This window comes from Erpetoichthys calabaricus, chromosome 1 (genome assembly GCF_900747795.2).
Source record: "Erpetoichthys calabaricus chromosome 1, fErpCal1.3, whole genome shotgun sequence".
Lineage (NCBI taxonomy): Eukaryota > Metazoa > Chordata > Cladistia > Polypteriformes > Polypteridae > Erpetoichthys > Erpetoichthys calabaricus.
Window position 1 is genome coordinate 161026045 of NC_041394.2, and position 20659 is coordinate 161046703.

At 37.4% G+C, this 20659-nt stretch overlaps 1 protein-coding gene across 4 annotated transcripts in view; it reads right to left on the reverse strand.

Annotated features, from left to right (window-relative positions):
* The window catches only part of ptpro (protein tyrosine phosphatase receptor type O), a 326955-nt gene that overhangs the window by 212121 nt on the left and 94175 nt on the right, over nt 1-20659 (reverse strand). For 3 of the 4 annotated variants that reach the window (XM_051920277.1, XM_028808094.2, XM_051920278.1), the window contains exon 1: nt 18738-19151. The exons of the other annotated variant lie outside the window; for it this stretch is intronic. In XM_051920277.1, coding sequence (XP_051776237.1) covers nt 18738-18812 — 75 coding nt within the window. In that variant the 5' untranslated portion in view covers nt 18813-19151. Of the gene's footprint in view, nt 1-18737; nt 19152-20659 lie in introns of those variants that run through there. 4 annotated transcript variants of the gene reach the window in all.

Sequence of the window (20659 nt, forward strand, 5' to 3'; positions counted from 1 at the left end):
CAGTATTTAAACCTTTTATGTTACTTTATAAAGTTATTTTACACAATGTTGAAAAATTAATAAGAAAGCTACATATTTTGGCAGCTGCTGCTTTAATTTTCAATGAAATGAAAAAAGCTCTCCAAGAGAAAACCTCAATGAAGAAGAAACAGTTTGCACTATCTAAAAAGGAGAAACCCTCATTTATAAAGGTTTGCTGCAGATGACTTAACTGAAAATAAATGAATAGTTCCTATGTGTATAATACATATTTATCTATTTGACTTATGCCTTTATTCCAGCAACTTGCAACATCTGAGGTACAATTTGTTACATTACTTTTGTTTTTTGCAGCACAGGCAGGTGAAGTGACTTCCTCAGGGTCACACAGTGGTGTCAGTACCAGGATTTGAACTGACAAGCTCCAGGTTTGCTGAAATATTACTGAAGAAAGAAAAAAAAAGAAAACGGGCAAATGGGGCTATGCATACAAATGTCCATCCATCCATTATCCAACCTGCTATATCCTAAATACAGGAGCCAATCCCTGCCAACACAGGGCACAAGGCAGGAAACAAACCCCGGGCAAGGTGCCAGCCCACCGCAGGGCGCACACACCCACACACACCCACACAACAGGGACAATTTAGAATCGCCAATGCACCTAACCTGCATGTCTTTGGACTGTGGGAGGAAACCGGAGTACCCGGAGGAAACCCAGACAGACACGGGGAGAACATTCAAACTCCACACAGGGAAGCGAACCCGGGTCTCCTAACTGGCACCTTTCACTGCGCCACCATACCGCCCGCATACAAACTTAAAAGGTTTAAATAAAACAGAAATATATACCTTTATTTTTACTTCCTTAACTTGTGGAGGGTGTATCCTGTAGCAAAGCCCTAACGTTTTTCATGAAAGCCCCTTTCAGTCAATAAGCCTTAAAAACAGGTGTAAAGCTAAACTTGCAGCACCGCTATTCAATTACACTTGCCTAACGCCTCTCCTAAGGGGAGATACTGTAGGATCTGGGCATCAGTCAAAGCACCAATCACAGGCCCGATTAGAAAGCGGGAAGCTGTGATTTGTCGTCTCCCTCCCATGTAACAATCACAGCCTGTGTTACAACGCACTATGTATGTATGTATATATGTATATATATGTATATGTAGATATGTGTATATGTAGATATGTATATATATATATGTATACTGTATATGTATATATATGTTTACATAACCTCTTTAACACACTACTTCTCCGCTGCGAAGCGCGGGTATTTTGCTAGTTAGAAATAAACTGGATACATTAGGATTAAAAGTCAAGACGGAGGCAAAGAGCTTAGGGGTAACTGTTGACTGTAATCTGAATTTTAAGTTGCATATTAATCAGATCACTAGGACAGCATTTTTTCACTTAAGAAACATAGCAAAACTTAGACCACTTATATCATTGAAAGATGCTGAGAAATTAGTTCACGCGTTTGTTTTCAGTCGACTAGATTACTGTAACGCAATCCTCTCAGGAATACCCAAAAAAGACATAAATCGTTTGCAACTAGTGCAGAACGCAGCTGCTAGAATCCTAACGAGGAAAAGAAAATCCGAGCATATTTCTCCAGTTTTGATGTCACTACACTGGTTACCTGTGTCATTCAGGATTGACTTTAAAATTATGCTTATGGTTTATAAAGCCTTAAATAATCTCGTCCCATCTTATATATCGGAATGTCTGACATCTTATATTCCAAATCGTAACCTCAGATCCTCAAATGAGTGTCTCCTTAGAATTCCAAGAGCAAAACTTAAAAGAAGTAGTGAGGCGGCCTTCTGCTGTTATGCACCTAAAATCTGGAATAGTCTGCCAATAGGAATTCACCAGGCTAATACAGTGGAGCACTTTTAAAAACTGCTGAAAACACATTATTTTAATATAGCCTTCTCATAACTTCACTTTAATTTAATCCTGATACTCTGTATAACCAATTCATTATAATAACTATTCATGGTGGCTCTAAAAACTGTACTAACCCCTACTCTCTCTTCTGTTTCCTTTTCCGGTGTACTTTTGGTGGTGGCATCTACTCAAAGCACCGTAATGTTCCAACAGTGATGGATTAAAAGCCAGAAGTCTGCATGACCATCATCAACAAGTCCTTCCGTGAGAACCCTAAATACAAAGAGGACTATTTCATTTATGTTAGGTAGAATGCCCAGAGGGGACTGGGCGGTCTCGTGGCCTGGAACCCCTGCAGATTTTATTGTTTTCTCCAGCCATCTGGAGTTTTTTTTGTTTTGTTTTTTCTGTCCCCCCTGGCCATCAGACCTTACTCTTTTTCTATGTTAACTAATGTTGTCTTTAATTTCTTATTTTGTCTTTCATTTTTCTTTTCTTCATTATGTAAAGCACTTTGAGCTACTTTTTTTGTATGAAAATGTGCAATATAAATAAATGTTGTTGTTGTTGTTGTTGTTGGATTTTGATCATTAAATTTCAGTACACAGCTTCAATCTTAAGTAAAGTTAAATGCAGAACTAATGCAGAAAAAACATTATGCTTTAATAATTCAATTGAAGGACACAAAAGCTCAGCCTGCTAGAGCAGGCAATTAAAAATAATTGATAAGCCAAGTATCCTCTGTGTGTCCCTGACAAAAATTCTCGCACCTTCCAGGTCAACAATCCATTTCACCAGTGACACTGAGGTGAGCTGGTTCAACTCATAGATCAAAAGACTTGCTCCTCATTTGTCCTTAAAACAAGTTGGTTCATCTTTCTGCTCTGTCAACAAGCTGCCTACTGCCAAAAAACAGATGACACCTTAGGTTCCTATTTCAAACAAATGGGTGTATGCTCCTGATTTCTTTCATTTCTACCATCATTCAGGGGGCTCAGTGGTTATAAAGAATGATTTAAGACAGTGGTTCTCAAGTTCAGTCCTGGGCACCCTCTGTGGTAGAGGGTTTTTGTTCCAGTCACCTTCTGCTCTTAACTGGACTCTACCCTAATAAAGCAAGCTATTATTTACCGGTTTACAAGTATATGTTTTGAAGTAAATTAAGAAATTACAAAATTATGTTTGCTAATTATTATTGGAATATACCAAGCATTGAGAGTTTCTGTTATCATTTTATAAGATCTTCATTATCATCATGATGTTAATTCAGCTTTTCCAGGTGTTCTGGTTATTAAACCTATTATTTACTAATGAGCACATTAGTAGGTCTTACACTAATATAGTTGCAGCCTTTCAGCATTCAGTGTCATTAGCCTTGGTGTCTACTTCACTTGTCATTGTCATTATTAGAATACAATTAAGGGAGCAAACTTAACGAAAAAAGGTGAATTAAGGGAATACTGAAATTATAAACTGTTACTAACACTCCCCTATTCCGTTTCTGTTCCCTGTATCCTCATATAGCACTTGGTACCTCTGCTTTATTGCCAAGTTGTTTGCCTGCCATGGAAAAGTCACCTCAGACTAAGAAGCATTGCAATCATTGGCTAGACATGTCCTTTAATCAGACTGGCTGGCCCAGAGCTGTAGAATGGCTTATAGTGGGGAGCTGGCTTGTTGGCCAAGGTCTCCAGGACTGCGACTCCTTTTCTATAATCTGGTAGTGATTCTACAATTAGCTGATGGACAGATATCGCTTATTAGTTTTGTTGATTAGTTTTTAATTTGTTTCTGATGTATTTGAACAAATCTGTATGTTCATATGTGATAGTTTTGAATTTACTGAGTGGTATAATCTATTCTTGCATCTTGCAGAGATGTCAGAGCTCTGTACCTGCATTTGCTGAGGAACGCTGTGCAAGAATAAAGTAGTTTCTACTATTGTACTGTATTTCTGAGGTGGCATTGATAGATTTACCATCTTGCTCTGTGAATAGGATTATTTGTGTTCCCTTTTGTGCAATGTGTTCACCTCTATTTTCGACACCCATGACATGCCCAACCTACCCGGAAGGGGTTCTTTTTCTGAATTGCCTTTCCCAAGATTTCTTGCATTTTTTTTCTCTACAAGCTTTTTTTTGGGAGTTTTTTCTTGTCTTCTTAGACAGTCAAGGCTGGGGGCTATCGAAAACAAGGCCTATTAAAGCCCATTGAGGCATTCCTTGTGTGACTTTGGGCAATAAAAGAAATAAATTGTTCTTGTTGTTTTGTTATTTATTTGAAAACTATTCCATTAATTCAACTAAATATCCCTTATGAATTACATTTAGCGCTTTTAAAATTGTCCAAACTATACCCAGGCAAGAATAAATTGTGAGCATTGGAATCTAGCTCCAGCATCGCCAGGCTATATGTTTTGGTAATGCAATAAATTAAAATAAATTTAGAAAAAAAAACTCTTTAAACACTTCTCAGACAGCCCTGCTATCACAATCACTCCTAGCTGAATTGGCAATAATTGCTGTACTCCTTGCATAGCCTTAAAGTGCACAGGGATAAAGCAAATGTAAAGACCTATACCACACTACTAGCAAGCAGACTTGTCTTGCTCAGATAGAAGAATCTCAAATCACCTTCTATAGCTTGGTTTGGGCGGGAGTGGGGGCAGTGATCTGTAGAATCTCAGATTTGAATGAAAATAAATTCTCTTTTAGGGGAGGTGTTGAAAACTTTTTAAAATAACAAAAGATTCATTAATATTATTTTAGAATAAGGATGTTGGGCCTATCTTTGAATTTTTATCCTATTAATTGTTCTATCATACTCAAAAAGTTGTGTCTTTCGTCTCTTTCTCGAGTATGGGTTGAATCTTGATTTTTCATCTTTGTATTTCTATTTTTCTTTGTTGCCTCTTTATTCATTTTTAAGTAAATGGTTGTATATCCATCCATCCATTTTCCAACCCGCTGAATCCAAACGCAGGGTCACAGGGGTCTGCTGGAGCCAATCCCAGCCAACACAGGGCACAAGGCAGGAACCAATCCTGGGCAGGGTGCCAACCTACCGCAGAACACACACAAACACACCCACACACCAAGCACACACTAGGGACAATTTAGAATATGTTATGTTATTATTATATATTTGATTGAGTAAAATGCCATTGTAATGTATTGGTTTTCAAAAATAAAACAAAATGTATATTTTAAAAAGTTCTGTTTTGTACTTTTCACAATTAGTATTCCTGTTACTATTATTATTTTTGCTCTTAGCTAGAGGGCAATGTAAACTGTTACTATATGTCCTAATAACTTGGAAAAAGATACAGTAAAAGTGATTACAATTTAACACCATCTAACTGTCTTGCTGACTGCTGATCGAATACAAAAGGTGGTAATGAAAATTTTACAGAAATGAAAATGAGCAAACTCTCAGTCAGTATGCCAGAGCACAAAGAACAACCTTTTTTTAATGTCTTCAATACTAATTTTTCATGGGATCAATTATATAGCCTACATTATGAATATACTTCTAGTTCGCCATGGCTCAAGTTACAGCGCACATGCTAATAAGAAGGCAGTTTCAGCAGTGTCCATGCCTTCACCAGTACACCTAACTGACAAAGCGTGCAGCAGGAGCAAGGGTCTGAAAATACTCTGGCTTTGTGGCAAATGGCCACAGAAAACCAGAAGATACATGCAAGCCATATGCAAGATTTGAAAGCGAGTCAATACAAAAAAATCTGAGATGTATGTTTTTTTCTCAATTATGGAAAAATTAGAAAGTATAAACTTGTAAATTGTTGCATCTGGAGTAGGGATGTGTTGTTTATTTTTTTCTACAAGTTAAAATATATTTTGCAGTCAGTTAAATGTTTAACGCTTTAAGGCAAGGGTTTTCAATTATGTTTACCATGGTCCTTCAGGGCAGCACTTTTTAGCACTTGAGCTCTGTCACGCCCTCGATTTTTAAACTCTTTCAACAAAGTCTACTACCATAGCGTGTTACTTTTATTTTATTACGTGCAATTTTAAAATTATATTTCAACACATTTACTATATAAATGTAAAATGCTATAACGTTCAGTGCTCAGCAGCATAAACAGTGATACTCCTCTGTCTATTCATATATGTCCAGCTGTGCTTCAGAGCATGTCAGAGCTCATTTGCAGCCCATCAAAAGCATGCCACAACTTCACAGAAGAGCATGTTGACATGCTAGTCTTTCTTGCAAAAAATTTGGAAGTTACAAAGACGGCATATTTTTTTATACAAAACTGTAATGTGCATAGTTTGCCTTTATGCAAAGTCTTTAAGTCTGTTAGTGATCTGTTTGTGTGTTACTTTTCTGAACAATTGTTTGTAAAAGACTACATTAATGACCACTTTACTTGAATTTTTATTTAATGTTTGTTTTACCATTTTTACTATACAGTTTACAAAAGATTGCAATACGTTTTCAATTAACACTTAATGACATTTGTAACATTTCATTGTACTACCTCAGTAACAGCATTTGTCTCCATCAATGTAAAAAAAAATTTAGAGGAGTTAAACTTCTTTACTTTTTATTCTTCACAGAACTTTATCCTTACCTATTACAAAAGACTGCACTACTTGAAGTATTTACAAATTTCTATTACAGTATTTGTTTACATTAGTGTTAAGATTTCAAAGCAGACAGAACTGCAATTTATTTAAATAAAAGTTTTATTGAGTTACCTTAAATGCTGATTGCGTATCAGAAATGGTATCAAACTTTTTTAAGCATTTATCAAAGATTGAAATTTAGTATTATGACAACCCTAGCTACTGCTATGGTGCTAGCTAGTAACAGCCAGTCAGTGCTGTTAAATATAACCACCGTGAGGTAGATGGATAGACTCAGTGGTAAGAATGGCTAATAGGAGAAACATGCAGAGAGACACGAGAGCTGATTGCCGGCAAATTTAATGTAAATTCGGGGAAACCAAGGCTGCTTTTCTTAAGTATGCCAGCTACAGTAAATCTGCTTTACATTTTCTGCTTGTGTTATTCCAAGCAAGTAAATATTGTAAACATGTACACATGTCTGGTTAACCTGAAATTGATTTTTCTACATTGTTTAACATATCCATAAAGTTCCATTAATGGGTCAGGAGTCTACAGAACAGTACACAGTGTTAAGAAACGATGGAAGAAAATGTTTTTGATGTTATAGAAATCAAAGCTGCTGTGTGTAAATTCAACAACTTCTTTGGAAGTGTTGGCAGCATCATACTCAAAAAGCAAATATGGCAATGCTAGATAGCTAACATGAGCATGTATTGAACATCATGTTAGTGAAACACTCTTCCCATTAAAGAAAATAAATACATGAAATTTCTATGTAGGGCCAAAGATTAATTGAAAAATGCAGTTCTACTAATGAACACTTAATAATTATACACTGTGACCACCAGGGGGCACAGCAGCTCCCCAAACACCTAACAGAAAAAACAAGTGCAGCAAAACATAAGGTTTTTATTCAGTGGGAAACATTTTCCCAGTTTCCCACCAGCAACGAGCACAGTGCAGAAGCACAATACAGCACTTTTCTTCTTCCTTTTCCTTCTGTCTTCCACCTCCACTTCTCAGACGAGCGTCATCCTCTCCCTCCCGACTCTGACTCCCTGAAGTGAGGTAGACAGCTTCTTTTATTTTAGCCACCGCATAAAGTGCTTCCCAACATCTGCCCACATGGTCTGTCAGCACTTCCAGTGAGTTAGAAACCCCACAATGTAGTGCTCTTCAGTCCTGTTTACACTTTACATGCTTCCATTGGGAACTATAATTAGAAAACATTAATTTTCACTTATGACACCCAATTACACTTTTCTTTCAGACCAAATAACATTTCTCTGATGCTGTCCAAAATTAATTGTGTCAGTGAGTTAAAGGATTGGATGGATGAGAACTATTTGTCACTGAATAAAGAAAAAAACATAAATATTAGTTATTGGAGGGAATAATGCTGACCTCAACAACATTCTGTCACTCTTTAACTCAGTTGGAATCACTGTTAGTTTTACTGAACAGCATGCAATTTAGGTTTTTTTAAATACACATTACAAAACTGTCCAAAACATGTTTTTTCCATCTTAAAAATGTTGGAAGATTAAGACGTTTTCTAAATGTGCAAGAATGTTTGAATTCATGCAATTATTTTTAGTAGGATTGACTATTGCATGCATTATTCACTGGCTACTAAAATTGTTTTTATGCAGCTTTCAGTGAATCCAAACTGCTTCTGCAAAAATTATTGCATGAACCAGAAAATACAAACACATAACTTCAGTTCTCAAGTCCTTACACTGGTTCCCAATGAAGTTTAGGGCTGATTTTAAAATCCTCCTTTTAACTTATCGTTACTTACAAACCAAAGGAATCATTAAGATCTTAAGATGCTGGCCTATTTAAGACTGTAAGATTGTTACAGGACCCCAAAGCTGTACAGTGGTCTGCCTGCTTCAGCCTCATCTTTTAAATCCCAGCTAAAAAGTAATTATCTTTGCCTAGCATACCCTGACTGGAGATGCTGATTAGCTGTGCATACAGCATTTCTGTTTATTATTAATCATTTGTACAGAAATATAAGTATCACAATATTTTTAAACTGTTGCTAACCCTTGTCTGTTTTGTTTCTCTTCTCAGTATCTGGATGTGGCACTTAATGCCTCTGCTCTACTGCCAGACTGCTCTCCAGCACGAGGAAATATCACCTCAGATAAAGGAGCATTGGGATCATCAGATGGAAAGACTTTCTCATAATATTGGACATCCAGCACAGACTTTACTACAGGAAACCCAGGAAGGGGCAGACATTCAGTTGGCAGAGACCTCCAGGACTGTGACTTTGTTTTGGACTTCATTGTCAACTGGTCATACTGTAGTTCATCAATTTATTAATAGGCAGATATTGTTGGTTTCCATTGATGTTTAATCAGATTCTGCTTTGTTCTCTGTGTGTTTTAACAAATCTGTGCTTATTGTGTACCAGTCCTGTATGTAGTAATTATTTTTACAGTAGAGTCTCACTTATCCAACATTCTGTATTATCCGACGTCCCACCACAAAAAAAAACAAAAAAAAACTCATCAATCGGCAACAAGAACTGCAAGTTGCAAGCGTGAGCGTAGTCTATTTTTTGTTGCTAAGTTCATTTTTTCAGTTAAATTTTTCTGTTGTTTTGTTGTAAAACATGATTTCAGTGGATTATGTGGCTGGCCCTCTCTGTCGTGCGTGTGTGTGTGTGTGTGTGCGTCTCTCTCATGCGCGCGTGTGTGTGTGCGTGCATGCACGTTTGTGCGCGTGTGTGTTTGCGTGTGCATGCATCTCTCTCGCGTGTGTCTCTCTTTCTCTCTCCGTGTGTGTGTATCTCTCTCTTTCTCTCGCGCATGTGCATGTGTCTCTCTCGCGTGTGTGTGCGTGTGTCTCTCGCTCTTGTGCGTGCATGTGTCTGTCTGTGTCTCTCTCTTGTGCTCTCTCCCTAACGCTGCACAGGGAATGCACAGAGAGAGACTGAAAACGTGCGGAAATCATCGGCGCACACAAACCGAAAGGGAAACTGGCTTGTTCCTATACCAAGTGTGTGGTCGTGCATAGAGGCAAAAATTTGGCAATCTTTTTGGTCATAACCCGATTTGTACGTGTTCAGAGATGTTCGTGAACTGAGGTTCCACTGTATTAGGCTTGTAATGTGTAAAATTATAACATAGTTTGCCGTTTAATAGGCTTTTTCTTAACACCTACCATTATCCGACATTTTCGCTTATCCGACATTCTGCCGGCCCGTTTATGTCAGATAAGCGAGACTCTACTGTATTTGCAATTTAATTGAGAATTTGTCACTCAGTAAAGAGCGCTTTAAAAAAAAAAAAAAACCATTGTAAATGTCAGGTGAGTCAGGACGGAAAATGCATCTGTGATGATACATAAAACAGGCAGTAGGCAAATGATTCAAGCCCCACTACTGCAAACTGTCAAAGAAAAAAGGATTCACTACATTTATTTTAATTATGAATAGGTGTGGATAACTACATAATTCAATATGGATTGTATAAGAAACATAGCTAAGTAAAAAAAAAAAGTCCAGCACAGAAAAATATGAAATAATTTAAGAGACCACATCTGTAAGGAGTCAAAATCAAACGGTTTTTCTATAATTGCAGCTCATATATTAACATCATAAAAAAACTGAAAGATGTTTCCTTATTTAGTCAGGCTGAAATGCACTTGCAATACTTCACCTTTGTAGGAATAGTAACATGGCAGCTTGAGCTTGCTTGTCTGCAAAACACTTTTAAGAACAACCCACTTCAAGAGGCAGAATTAAGTAGAAAACCTGTTTTTGAGTCAACTGTGAAAAATAAAACTCAGAAAAACATGACCTATCCTTCCATTTTTAAAACCACTTTATTGAATTAAGGGTCATGCAGAGGACTGAGTCTACCCTTGCAACACTCAGCTCAATGCAGAAACCAAATCTAGGTAGTACAGCAGGGCATTGCAGGGCACACTCTCTAATGCACCATCAAAATAAATTAACTAGTTAACCTAAACCATGTCAAGAACATGAAAACTACACACAAACAGTGACCAGAGTAAGATTTGAGTTCAGTATTCAGCAGTATTACAATTAATTTTTCATTTAGAAAATAATTCTTTAAATTGCCCATGTTACGTAAGTACAATATAACTATTGTCTACTGTAAAATGCTATATTACAGAAATGCTAACATATTTACTGTATGTAAGTCAACTACTAAATTAAATGACACTCAATCTATATTTGAAATCATTTTCAATTAAAATTAATAATGGTTCCACCAAAACATGTTTATTTTTTATGATTTTCTTTACGATCATTAGAAAAGCAGATTTTGATTGAATTTTGCCTGTGCGATCTATAAAGCATTGCACCAATACTCAATAAAATGGGAAAAAATAAAACATTTTAACAATTTACTACAAAAACAAAGTGGAAACCATCATATTAAAAAATGAATCATGTGAATTCCCTTCAGCAGCATGAACTGCAAGGTTTATAAGGATTGACAGGAAGATGAATGAGGCAATATACAAAGAAATACTGGGGAAAAAAACTGGCCTTCACTGAAAGCTGAACCTGGAGAATAAGTGTGTAAATAGGATAATGATCCAAAACTCTACCTTAGCAGTGAAATAAAATCAAGAAAAATTTGCATTCATCCCAGCTGGAATCCTGATTTTAATGCTATCAAAAATCTATGACAAATCCTGGCAATTGCTATCCATCACTAGTTCACACGTAACTAAATACAGAATGTGCAAGTTTTGCAGTAAGGAATGGGCAGATGCTGCTCCACGACAATCTGCAATGCTAATACTTTTATGAAAATATTATTGCATTATCAGCTATCAAATATGCATCAACAAAGCTTTCACCCAGGGTGAGGTGAAAACTTAGGAATATGTAAATATTTTTTGCTTTAATATTCATTGTTTTATCATGAATTATGAACAATGAGCAAATCCCTAATAAATTTCCCAAATGTCAGGCAGTCAAACTCCCAAATAACTATATATATATATAAATACAACCATATATCTATCTGTCTATCGATCTATATATATATATATGCTGACGTCCGAGGTTCGATGTCGTGTACTCTTTGCATTTATTTGACAGTAAACTATTTCAACCATTCTATGATCTGCTCCTCACAAACTGAGGGCACCGTGGCGGATGTTAGCAGATTGCTGGCCAACCACAAGCGTTACCTGGTAGGTAACCACCCATACAATCAGATTGTGACACAGACTACGAATGCCGTGAATATAATATATATATATATATATATATATATATATATATATATATATATATATATATATATATATATATATATATATATATACATACTAATTTCTAAATTATATATTCATTCATTCAAATTTAAATATTTAAGAGTACTTTAATGAAAACAATTTTATCATTAGAAATTAAATACACTATATATACTGTACTCTGACTCTGATCGGACTCTGATTTGGACTCACAAAGGCTGACATGTTATCTATTAAAGGCTGAAACATTAAATCATGTTAACAGTCTGCTATATTTATTGTAAGAGTTTCTGTAGGAACCTCATATTAACTGTACACTGCTAAGATCAAAAGGAACCTCCCGTTAGTCTAACAATTATTCAGCCTATTCCTGGTATGCAGTTAATATCCTTCCATACTCCTTTCTCTAATTAAAAGTAAACATAATGATACTTAATAAAGGCTATCTTGATGTCAGCATTTGCCCTCCTTTTAAAACAAACAAAATTTGGCTCCATCATCCGAATCAGTGAAACCCTCCCCTCTCCAAATTTATTGTACTCAGTGTGTAGTGAAGTAACATTCAGAATGGCAGCTGGAATCAGTTGAGACAAGCTGTTCAAAAAATTATCACTACTGCTCTTCTGTGAAATATTTGAAGCAACATTTTCATTTAAGGAAAGCACTAATAATGATGGTAGGGTGTTACGTGCATATGTTGCTCTTCCTTGCTGGAATTAAAGAGTTTCACAGCTGACTTTTATAAATATATAATACTTTCATTTATACATAAAAAATTGCCTTAATTTATTTTTCCTTTTCAATGTACTATTACATTGACCTGATATTAGTGCCATATAGAGCTTTTTGTACACAAACAGAACATACAGTACAACACCAATGAAATATGAAAGCTTGTGCAAAAACTCTGATAGCTATTGGCTATTGCAACAGACAAATACAAAAAAACCTAAAAACATTAAGTTCACCATGAAAAAAAAACTTTAAAAAGAGATAAAGCTTCAATATTTCTGCAATATTTATTTTAAGAGACTTTCTGCTTGTTACCCATTTGATAATGAATTTCTATGGAAACCCAGACTTGAAGACAATAATTTTCAGTTTTTTGGACAAGTTAAATTAAACTGCCATGAAAAGACAGATATCGATGTTGCTCACACCATTTTACTTGGTGCTATAGAACAGAAAATAAACTTTTTTGACAAAAGTGCATAAATTGATTTAGTGTAAGTCTCTCACTAATAGCAGTGGTTGTTTTAATAAAATTAGGTAAGAGGTAGCTCTTTAATAAAAACTTCTATGGTGAGGATATTTTCCTGGAGACGATACACAATATCAATGAGTTCTTATCTTTAATGCTGTACAGTCATGGCCAAAAGTTTTGAGAATGACACAAATATTAATTTTCACAAAGTTTGCTGCCTCAGTTTTTATGATGGCAATTTGCATATATTCCAGAATTTTATGAAGAGTAATCAGATGAATTGCAATTAATTGCAAAGTCCCTCTTTGCCATAAAAATTAATTTAATCCCAAAAAACCCATTTCCACTGCTGTTGTGACCATATTTAATCACACCCATCTATACAGACTTAGAATGTGATATTACATATAAGGAGTCAAATTTTCAATTCATTTTATATATACAGTGCATCCGGAAAGTATTCACAGCGCATCACTTTTTCCACATTTTGTTATGTTACAGCCTTACTCCAAAATGGATAAAATTCATTTTTTTCCTCAGAATTCTACGCACAACACCCCATAATGACAACATGATAAAAGTTTACTTGAGATTTTTGCAAATTTATTAAAAATAAAAATATTGAGAAAGCCCATGTACATAAGTATTCACAGCCTTTGCCATGAAGCTCAAAATTGAGCTCAGGTGCATCCTGTTTCCCCTGATCATCCTTGAGATGTTTCTGCAGCTTAAATGGAGTCCACCTGTGGTAAATTCAGTTGATTGGACATGATTTGGAAAGGCACACACCTGTCTATATAAGGTCCCACAGTTGACAGTTCATGTCAGAGCACAAACCAAGCATGAAGTCAAAGGAATTGTCTGTAGACCTCAGAGACAGGATTGTCTCGAGGCACAAATCTGGGGAAGGTTACAGAAAAATTTCTGCTGCTTTGAAGGTCCCAATGAGCACAGTGGCCTTCATCATCCGTAAGTGGAAGAAGTTCGAAGCCACCAGGACTCTTCCTAGAGCTGGCAGGCCATCTAAGCTGAGCAATCGGGGGAGAAGGGCCTTAGTCAAGGAGGTGACCAAGAACCCGATGGTTACTCTGTCAGAGCTCCAGAGGTCCTCTGTGGAGAGAGGAGAACCTTCCAGAAGGACAACCATCTCTGCAGCAATCCACCAATCAGCCCTGTATGGTAGAGTGGCCAGACGGAAGCCACTCCTTAGTAAAAAGCCCGCCTGGAGTTTGCCAAAAGGCACCTGAAGATACTCTCAGACCATGAGAAAGAAAATTCTCTGGTCTGATGAGACAAAGATTGAACTCTTTGGTGTGAATGCCAGGCGTCACGTTTGGAGGAAACCAGGCACAGCTCATCACCAGGCCAATACCATTCCTACAGTGAAGCATGGTGGTGGCAGCATCATGCTGTGGGGATGTTTTTCAGCGGCAGAGACTGGGAGACAAGTCAGGATAAAGGGAAAGATGACTGCAGCAATGTACAGAGACATTCTGGATGAAAACCTGCTCCAGAGCGCTCTTGACCTCAGACTGGGGCGATGGTTCATCTTTCAGCAGGACAACGACCCTAAGCACACAGCCAAGATATCAAAGGAGTGGCTTCAGGACAACTCTGTGAATGTCCTTGAGTGGCCCAGCCAGAGCCCAGACTTGAATCCGATTGAACATCTCTGGAGAGATCTTAAAATGGCTGTGCACCGACGCTTCCCATCCAACCTGATGGAGTTTGAGAGGTGCTGCAAAGAGGAATGGGCAAACTGGCCAAGGAAAGGTGTGCCAAGCTTGTGGCATCATATTCAAAAAGACTTGAGGCTGTAATTGCTGCCAAAGGTGCATCGACAAAGTATTGAGCATACAGTAGGCTGTGAATACTTATGTACATGTGATTTCTCAGTTTTTTTATTTTTAATAAATTTGCAAAAACCTGAAGTAAACTTTTTTCATGTTGTCATTATGGGGTGTTGTGTGTAGAATTCTGAGGAAAAAAATGAATTTAATCCATTTTGGAATAAGGCTGTAACATAGTAAAATGTGGAAAAAAGTGATGCGCTGTGAATACTTTCCGGATGCACTGTATATACAGAAAAAAGGGCAATAGAGTCCCATTAAGAAAAGCAACAAGAAGCAAACAGAAAGGGGAAAGTAAGACCTAGCATATCTGATGAACAGAGATAGCAAAAACGACAAAGAAAGGCTGATGTAAGGGCTAGAATGTCCAATGAACAAAAGCAACAAGACACACAAAGACACCAGCCACATACTGTCTTTTAATAAGGCTGGCCACCTGCCACAGTCCTTTTCATGGCAAAATGATAAAAGGGGTCCCATGTACACTGAAATTCTCAATGAACACCCAACACTCAATTAAGCGATACACCAGCTGTGTCAACAAAAAGATTAATAAAAACTACAGTTTCTTTAAGGCCACCTATAACTAAAGTACTGTTTATTAAGGTCCAGCTACTAGCCTTTTATTTCTTTTCCTGCATTCACTTCCTCTTCTGTCACTTAACACAACAGGTTTCAGTGGATTTATGAATTTCTGTTTTGTAATTACTGTCATTAGAACTGAAGACTTGCCTGGAACTGATATCAAAATTGTGTGTTATTACATCATTAAGTTCACTGCTGAGAAACAATAGAAGGGGAAATATTCTGTTATATTCAGGAAAGAAACTGATGACTAGAAAGGGGCATTATACGGTGCAGCAGCCATTTTCCATCTACCCATTTTCTGAGCTTTCCTTTGCCTATAGAGTGTGATAGGGAACCAATGCCTATTCCAACAGCAAAGGACCTAAGACATGAGCAAGGATGAGGTGCCAGTACAATACATTATGCCCACTCCTACCATAATGCACATGCCAGGTCAAATCAGCAATATATCATTGGATTCTGAAAGAAATCTGGCTACATAAAGGAAACCCACAAAAACACAGTGAGAGCATGCCAGCTCCACTCAAGACATTTCTGTCAAAAAATTGACCAATTAAACTTAATTTATTAATTTTTATTTCTTCCAATACCTGAATAGCATGCAAACACCTTTGAGTTTCTGAATTATTTTTAAAAAGTATGGCCAGTGGTAAATTCAAGTCAAGTGTGTGTTTTTCTAGCTATCACAATGCCTATTAGAATAATTTAAGAATTTGATTCTACACAAACTATACTAAGAATTTTTCCTGAATTTATTGGAGACTTTCTGCCATTATGCCCAAGCCCAAAGCTTAAAATGTTAGCACCATGCAGAACAAATTACCCATCACAGTGTATTCCAACATGCACAAACACATTTGTTTATACCAGGTCTTTTCAGTCATCAATAGACTTAACATGTGTGCTTTTGGAATAAATGAGGGTATAAGGAAACCCAGTGAACACTGTGGGAGAACAGACAATCTTTCACACTTGCCAATCCAGATCCCCAGATCTGTAAGACTGCAGTACTAAGCACTGCATTGCACACATTCTTATACTATTGCAAATGAGTATGAAACTAATTTAGATAAGTATGTAAAGTTGCATTTCCAAGTAAAAGTATTTGCTGCAACTAATCAAAGCACTCTGTTGAATAGTTGTGAGAATGGTTTGGATTGTATGGTCCTGTTTCTCAGTTTACTTCAACATTTTCCCTATCTAATAACAAAATTTTTAACATTTGCGCCTCAAGTTAAAGTCTATGGAGTGCACTTCTGAAACCCACCAAGCCAAGGGATTTTAATGACTATTTGAACCTAGTGTTGTGGAGACCCAGAACCTATCTCCACAGCATTTGACACAAGGTTTTATTTATTTTTTAATGATAATCTTTCTGTTAAAATACATAGGAGTCAATAGGTCAAATCAGTATATTATTTTAATCACTGACAAAAATGATACTTGTATTGATATAGAGAAATGTTATTTTTCTGTAAACAACAACTTTAAATTCTGAGTATTAGGGAAATGAGAAAACACAGGTGTCCATGAAATGGCACTGGTTTATGGTAATACGGTGTATCAGACCTATTACTAAATCTGTATCTGAAATGTAGTCTTCACTTGACCTTTATCCTGGTGCTCAAAGTTATTTAATACAAGTTTGATCGTAGACACTCACTTGGTTTTGTGTTTATCTAAATGAGTCCTGGGCGACACAGTGGCGCTGTGGTAGCGCTGCTGCCTCGCAGTTAGGAGACCCGGGTTCGCTTCCAGGTGGATCGGCGATTCTAAATTGGCCCTAGTGTGTGCTTGGTGTGTTTGTGTGTGTCCTGCAGTGGGTTGGCACCCTGCCCGGGATTGTTTCCTGCCTTGTGCCCTGTGTTGGCTGGGATTGGCTCCAGCAGACCCCCGTGACCCTGTGTTCGGATTCAGCGGGTTAGAAAATGGATGGATGAATGTGTCCTGTAATTCACACATCTGGCATTAAGAACAAGTATTGCCGGACACTCATACAGCATGTATAACCTTCAGCATCACAACACTACAAATCTGATCAAATCAAACTAAGAGATAATAAACAGCAATTTTACAACATAAAAAAATGTTCAAAGTATTTTACACAATTTACAACACTTCAAAACCAAAGGTTGACAATATTATGAACTACAACCATGTACTGGATGCAGTTTTCCAAATGAAAATTAACATTTGGCTTTGCAGCAGTGAAGAAGTAAAATCCCGAGCATTCTTCTGTAAAGTACTGAGTTACAGTAAACATATAATGTGGTGCCTAATACATTGATGTGTTTATCAACAGTGATTTAAAAGATTTCAAAGAGCCTCAGTCATTCATCACCAAAACTCTAGACAAAAAACACATGATTAAGAACTGAAAGATATGCCTGTCCATCACAGGACATATATGTAAACACAAAACACATGCCTGTTTGTACTGCTCCTGGGCAAAAATCTGTTAAAGAAACAACTATCCTTGCTAAATAAGAAAAGAACAGTATGAAAGGCATAAGTCTCAACCAATGTGCTGAATGCCACTTTTTATACAGGATCATTTGCTGAATTGTGTGATCAGAAACTAAAAATGCAGATTTTCTTCTTCATAACATTAATAAAGAACTTTTCACATTTTGATTAAAATTTCTCTAATTGAATATTCAACAACATTTGACAATTATATGCAGACAACAAGTCACACATTCTCCACAATCTTACATGATTCAGTACACCAGTTAATAAACAAGTAGGGCAGATATAAAGCAGTACAACCTTTGATGAAATATCAACAAACACAATTTACAAACATATTTACAATCTAGATTAAAATCTTAAATTACGTAGAGAACTGCACAAAATGGATCCAGATATTGAATGACATTCCACGCGATTTTTTTTTAAATGTCAGTGAAGGACTTAAAAGAACTTAAAGTAGAGGTTCACGCGTTAAATCAGCCTCTTTGATGCCCCGAACAGCAGCATCAGGCACCATTTAGGAGCTTTAGATCTCGCGACATCAGCTCTCAAATGCCGTGATTTTAGTCAAGCGAGTTTGATTTGTGAATATTATTTATGGTTGAAAACCACGGCGAGAAATTCACATGCATGCAACCACATTAGGGCTCCAAATACAAAAAGCTCTATCAAGCGCGTTGACTATAATTTTGTTTTTCACAAAGTTCAAAATACTAGGTCCGTTCTTTGTCACCCTAATAAAAAGACGTCCAGCTGACCCATCCCTCGACATGTAAATTAGTTCCGATAGGAACTCAGCTAACAAGTGCTAGCTAAAACCAGCGGTACCCGGCTTTTAGTCAGTCTCCTCCGCAGTGCTCATCGTGGAAGAGTGTCATTGGGCGCCGGTCAGATGCATCTTACCTGTATGGTTAGAAGCAGCCATTGAAAGCATAGCGTAGCGGGTATGTGCGCTCTTTTGTGCGGGTGGCTGCGCATCGCAGCTTGCAGGATTTGGACTGATCTCGGAGACAACCTCTGCGCTGGTACGGCATACAATGTCGAACTGTCTGCTGCATAAGTGAGCCCATCAAAAAGAATAAAACACCTTCATCGAGGCCAGTGAAATACACACTGGAAAAAAATGACTATTTGCCTTGATATCCAATGATTTGCCCTATAACTGTAATCCAGCGGTTTTGCCTGCAGAATTAAGAAACTACACTCCCCTTCATATTGCTGACAACACCTCAGTCCCTTCTTTCTCTGTCTCTTTCTCTCATACACGTTCACTCCCTTCCCCCTCCTGCACCAGAAAATCTCCACGGCTTTACAGCGGTTATTTAGCTTGGAGGATGGGAAATGTGTCTGTTGGCTACGCCCACACTTACATATGCAATATCCAAATTGCTGATGCGATTGACGCGACCTGGCTATTCAGCAAGACTAATCTGAAATATTGTCATGAAATCGCAGAAAAAAACACTTTATTACGCTTTGGACTGATTGCTTAATTCAGAGGCGTGATAAAAATATTATTTAGGTTTTGATCAGGATATTGTGGCTCGCTACAACAGGCACCTTCTTTCTACTGTCGTTTTGTTTAACGTTTTTCTTTTTACTTACTATGCCAGGTAAACTTATGGCTTTCAAAATAAAAGCTGGCCTATGTTGGGCACTCTCGGTATTTTTGTTTGACCTTTACATCACTATCACTGTATCATGCTCCCGATGTTCAAAGAATATTTTCAGATTTTCTTGGTTTTGCATATTTCAAACAGTGCCAAATTCTTTCTTAAATAACAGACACACCATGCATTTTTACAATTCATTTATTGTTTTAATTTCCACGTATGTGGGTAACAGTGAACCCACGTGTTCACCTTTCGATTTCAGTCAGCAAACCCACATCAACATATGCACGAATGAACTTCCATTAAACCAACAGACCCACCGTCCATTGTTTCAGCGGCTCTTCTATTTACGTGACGCGTTTAGTTGGAAGACTCACTTACTGTAACTGATCAGGGCACAATATACTTTTCCTAAACATCTTGACTTCCACAGAGTGGCATCCCGACTTATGATAAGTTCCTAATACGCAGCAGATTCTGCCGAGATGGGTTCCTGCTCCCCGCGATCGTTGACCTGGACACGCGAAATTGTGAACGACTGGACGCAGGGCTACATGAATGCGTAATTTAAATTTAAATAGAACTGTCAAATTCACTGCAGTGCTGGGCGTAAGGACACGAATATGTACACTTGATTGCAGATCTATGAGGAACTCCCATCCAGACACAGGGGGGGGAGGGGGGCTGTAAGACAAATGCCTTTGTGCAACGATAAAGTCCGTTCTCACCTTTTCCCCTTTGTTTTGCTTTTGGAACAGTTCCCTTAAAATATTCACCGTACTCACTACATCAGCGTTTATGCATTCATATCACCATCGCCACTGAATGGGTGACCTGCTTTAATAATCACTAATCACTTAGAAGTTCAACAATACATCACAAACAGAACCTTTCAAACACGTTATAAAGTTGGGTTAAAGAAAGTCCAGAGGGAGTTATAGGAGGTTAAGTGCTGCAAAAAGTCTTGCGGTACAACAATGATGTACAAAGTACAACATAATAATATATGAAATTAGTGGAATTGTATGGTTACTGTTCCATTGCGATTACAGTACTCCCTCACCTATCGCGGGGGTTACGTTCTAGATCCCCCCCCCCCCCCCCCCCCCCCCGCGATAGGTGAAAATCTGCGAAGTACCGACCTATATTTATTTTATTATTTATACATATTTTAAGGCTTTATAAACCCTTCCCACACTCTTATAAACCTTT